General features: G+C 28.2%; 1 protein-coding gene across 1 annotated transcript; it reads right to left on the bottom strand.

Moving 5' to 3' along the window:
- Positions 1-807: 807 nt before the first annotated feature.
- On the bottom strand, positions 808-2,000 carry LOC124927981. Its single transcript, XM_047468495.1, has 2 exons — positions 1,042-2,000; positions 808-1,010 (listed from the first exon to the last, which is right to left on the bottom strand). The coding sequence occupies exon 1, from the start codon at positions 1,956-1,958 to the stop codon at positions 1,053-1,055; it is 906 nt and encodes a 301-aa protein (XP_047324451.1). The 5' UTR covers positions 1,959-2,000; the 3' UTR covers positions 808-1,010; positions 1,042-1,052.
- Positions 2,001-4,269: the final 2,269 nt, after the last annotated feature.

A 4,269-nucleotide genomic window follows, 5' to 3' on the forward strand; every position in this document is an offset into this window, starting at 1 on the left:
TGACAAAACTCTATTCATATCATAAATAAAAAAATTAAATATATTATAATTATTTTTTAAATAAAAGATTAATTAAATTTGAATGATTAAGAGGAGATAAAAGATAAGAGAAATGAAAAATGTGATATTTATTTTATGATAAAGGTGATATATATTTAAGAGTAAGTGGAAAAAAAAGAGTTAAATAATTAATAACTTTAATAGTGAATTACATCATTGATATATCTTCATAAAATAAAACATAAGCTTTGGATATTCTTATATTCAAATTATATGTATGTACGAGTATTTTAAATTGGGGTTGGAATTGAATATGAGGAAGGGGAGAAGACATGATTACCCAATTATATATATATATATATATATATATATATATATTAGTATTAAAATAAAATGTTTTTTTTATTAATGCTTTGTGACTTTTCAAATGGACAAATAACACCACAATAAATACAACATTAATTTTTCTCCTATCCATACTCTATTCCTAACATTATTTTTCTAATATTCCCAATAAAATTGTTTTTTCGTAATTTATTTTTCTTCATCTTCGATATTTACTTTTAAGTTTTCTTTCACTTTTGTTCAAATTCATTTTAAATTATAACAAAGTTTTTATATTCTACTAAGTAAGTGCATCTAGTATGAATTTTTCAAAATTATGTTTTTTTTTTTTATAAATCTCTACAATCTTATATGTATTTAATGGGATAATAGGGTTAGACAGAATCGGGTAAATAGGGATTGATGGATGGTGTATATAAATTGAGATATCCATCGATGATTATGGGTACTAAAATATAAAACGGGTTGGGATTTATACCCATTGTAATCCCTAAATTAGACCCACCGATAAAAGTAAAATACAAGGAAGAAGACAACAACAAGGGTTTGTTCGTCATGCATATATAGTTGCAAACATACATACTAGCTAGTACTACAAAGAAGAACAACATTTGACTTGAAGAGTGAAAGGTTTAGATCGAAAGACTACACCAGCAAACAGAGTATATAATAATAATAATAATAATAATAATAATAATAATAATAAACTAGCCCAGCAAAGGTTTAGATAATGGAAGAAGTGGAGGAAATCGAAGAGATCGAAAGTAGGCTGCTGGATTAGCCTCAAAAGGTAATCTGGGAATCCTAAGACCTTCAACCCCGGGAGCTTTCATCATCTTCACCGTCGTCTGCCCTACTCCAAAGCAGCATTTCCAGCAGAACCTTAAACATTCCCCGCAGCACTCGATTACCTTTTGTAAGCATACCCAGCAGCATCTCCAAAAGTAATATAAGAACCAGACCAGTATCACCAAAGAGATGATCGGGATCACATATTTTACCAGCAAATGATGCAACTGCTCTGCTCTCGTATCAGCTGGGAATTCCTCCTCAAACTTTATCATCAAGTACCTGACCAATTTCTCAAACACCATCTGCACATCTTTCACCTTCTCCATCAAGTACCCGATCAAATTCGATTTCTGAAGAAAAACCAGCATTTCGTTCACCTTCCCCACCATGTACCCGACCAAATTCTCAAGCACTTCCTTCACCTTCCCCATCATATGCCCTACCGAATCCAGAACCACCATCACCATTTCTTTCATCTTCCCCATTATGTATCCGCCCAAATTCGGAAGAACCATAAGCACTTCTTTGAGTTTTCCCATTATGTATCCACCCATGTTCGGAAAAATCATCACCATTTCTTTCACCTTCCCCATCAAGTACCCGATCAAATCCGGAAGCAACATCAACACTTCTTTCACCTTCCCCAATAAGTACCCGATTGAATTCGGAAGAATCATCAGCACTTCTTCCAATTTCCCAAATAAGTACCCGAAAAAATTCGGAATTACCATTAGCACTTCTTTCAGCTTCTCCATCATGTACCCGATCAAATTCGGAAGAATCATCAGCACTTCTTTCACCTTCTCCATTACAAACTCCATCGCCGCCGAGTGCGCCTTTCTCTAGTGCATCTGTATTTCTCGATGATCGGACTACATATAATGCAAAAACAAAGAGTCACCCACTTGACCTATGGGGTCCCATTGGCATCATCCATGAAAAGAAAGAAGAGTGCTGAATGCTGATTGGTTACCATTAGAATCTTAATAACTTTACCATTAAACAAAAGAATTAGAGGAAGACTTAGAGTTGATCTGGGTTATTCTAATAAATTTTTGACAAATAATATATTATTTAAACTTAATAAAACATAAAGTTGGAATAATTTGTTATATTTTGATTATTAAATAAATTGATTTGATTATTGAATTAATAAATTCTTTATTTAATCCAAAATTCTTGTATTTTATTTATTTATTTATTTATGTTAATGAACTTAATTTATATTTTTTAAATGGTTAATGTATTATAAAAAATAATATGGCTAGTTTGAACATAATTACACAAACATAAAAAAAATATAATAATAATAATCACAAAACATAAACTTGCTTGGTTCCTAAGTTACAGCACAAATTGCTTTTTTTGAGTCATGCTCATTTGATTTCCATTGTCCCCTATCAATTTTGCTTAGTTTGAGAGTGGATGATTGAGTTGCCTCATGAGAGTAAATAATGTTTCACAATATAATCAACTAAGAAAAATAAAAAATAAAAAAAAATGAGGAAAAAGAAGAGAAAAAATTACGCAATATTATTTCATTTTCCAAATTTCCTTCCCAATCATTTCTTATTTTCCTTATTATTTAACATTCACAAATTTCATTTTTTTCAGCATTTCTTTATTAGATTTTAGCTTCTTCTTTTTTTCATTTTTTCCTGCTTTTATTTTATTTTAATAGTATTAATATATATATTTATCTTGAAATAAAAAAAACATTTAGTTGACCAATTTACTAACAATTATTATATCAGAAAATATCTCTTAATTTGCTCTGAACTATATAACATAAAAAAAAAACGAGAAGAGTAATCTACTAAAACTCATCTATCTCTTTTCTCTATATAAATTCTATATGAAAGATCTGAAATAAAAAAAAAAAAATTAAGAATAATTATTTTTAAAATGATAGATATATTATAAAAAAAAAGTCATGCACATGAAAATTAAGTACGACACTATCAAGCAATATTTGAAACAAATTAATATAAAAGATAGTTCACATAAAGTAAGAAATTATGTAGCCATTATCGGAGAATAACTCCATTATGTATAACTTCTAATTCTATAATTGAAGTAACAATTGTAGCAAAATAGTTAGTACATACAAAGCTAAAAGAAAGTGAGAAATTTTCCCTCTTTCACTTTATTATTTTTGACCGTCAACAACTCTTTCACCTTTTCCATTACAAACTCCACCATCAGAGCCAATTCCACACTCATTTCTCTATTTGTGTTTATCTGCTCGGTCTGGCTGCCATATAATTAATGTAAAAAAAGACTTACTAATTGACTAATGAGTCCTGTCATCGTCATTCATGGAAGGAAAAGTGCGTGAATTTTAAAATATAAATGATAATTTGATATTAAAAAACAAAAACAAAAACAAAAACAAAAACAAAAAAAATATATATATATATATATGGTATAAAAAATAATTTTAAAAGTAAAAAATAGTTATTTCAATATATATATATATATTTTGATTCTATTGAAAAACACTTGGATAAGAAATTATATAAACAATACAAATGTTATTAAATTTGTTAATATATATATATATATATAATTAAAAAAATTTAAAGTATTATTTCATCTAAAATAATATTTCAATAAGATAAAAAAAATATTTACTTAAACCCAAATTAGGCCAATAATCTCATACGGATAGACTGGATAGTAGTGAGGGTGACCTAGGTCCAACAAAAAATTTTTAGCCTGGCCTTTGGGTTAATTCAAATTTTGTTAAATGAAAAGTTAATGAATATTAAAATAAAAATAAAATTGTTTAAGCACAATAACAAAATAATCCTAATATAAAAAAAAGCTCGTAAATCCCGATAAAACGATTATCTTCCCCGACAGACTCTACTAACTTTCTTAAACGAATATTAGAAAATGTTATAATAGTAACATTATAAATAATACACATCGGACAACTACGATCATTGAAAATTCGACGAAATCTCTCAAACCAAATAGTCCACCAAAAAATAATTCGGTTGGTAATATAAATATGTAGGCCTTTAATATCAGCCGCATCAATTCAAATTTTCCAACAATTACTCAAAGATTTGGTCATCACCAAATTAATCTTAGTAATACTCCACAAAAGATTTCAAATACTAGTCA

Source organism: Impatiens glandulifera, chromosome 2 (genome assembly GCF_907164915.1).
Source record: "Impatiens glandulifera chromosome 2, dImpGla2.1, whole genome shotgun sequence".
Lineage (NCBI taxonomy): Eukaryota > Viridiplantae > Streptophyta > Magnoliopsida > Ericales > Balsaminaceae > Impatiens > Impatiens glandulifera.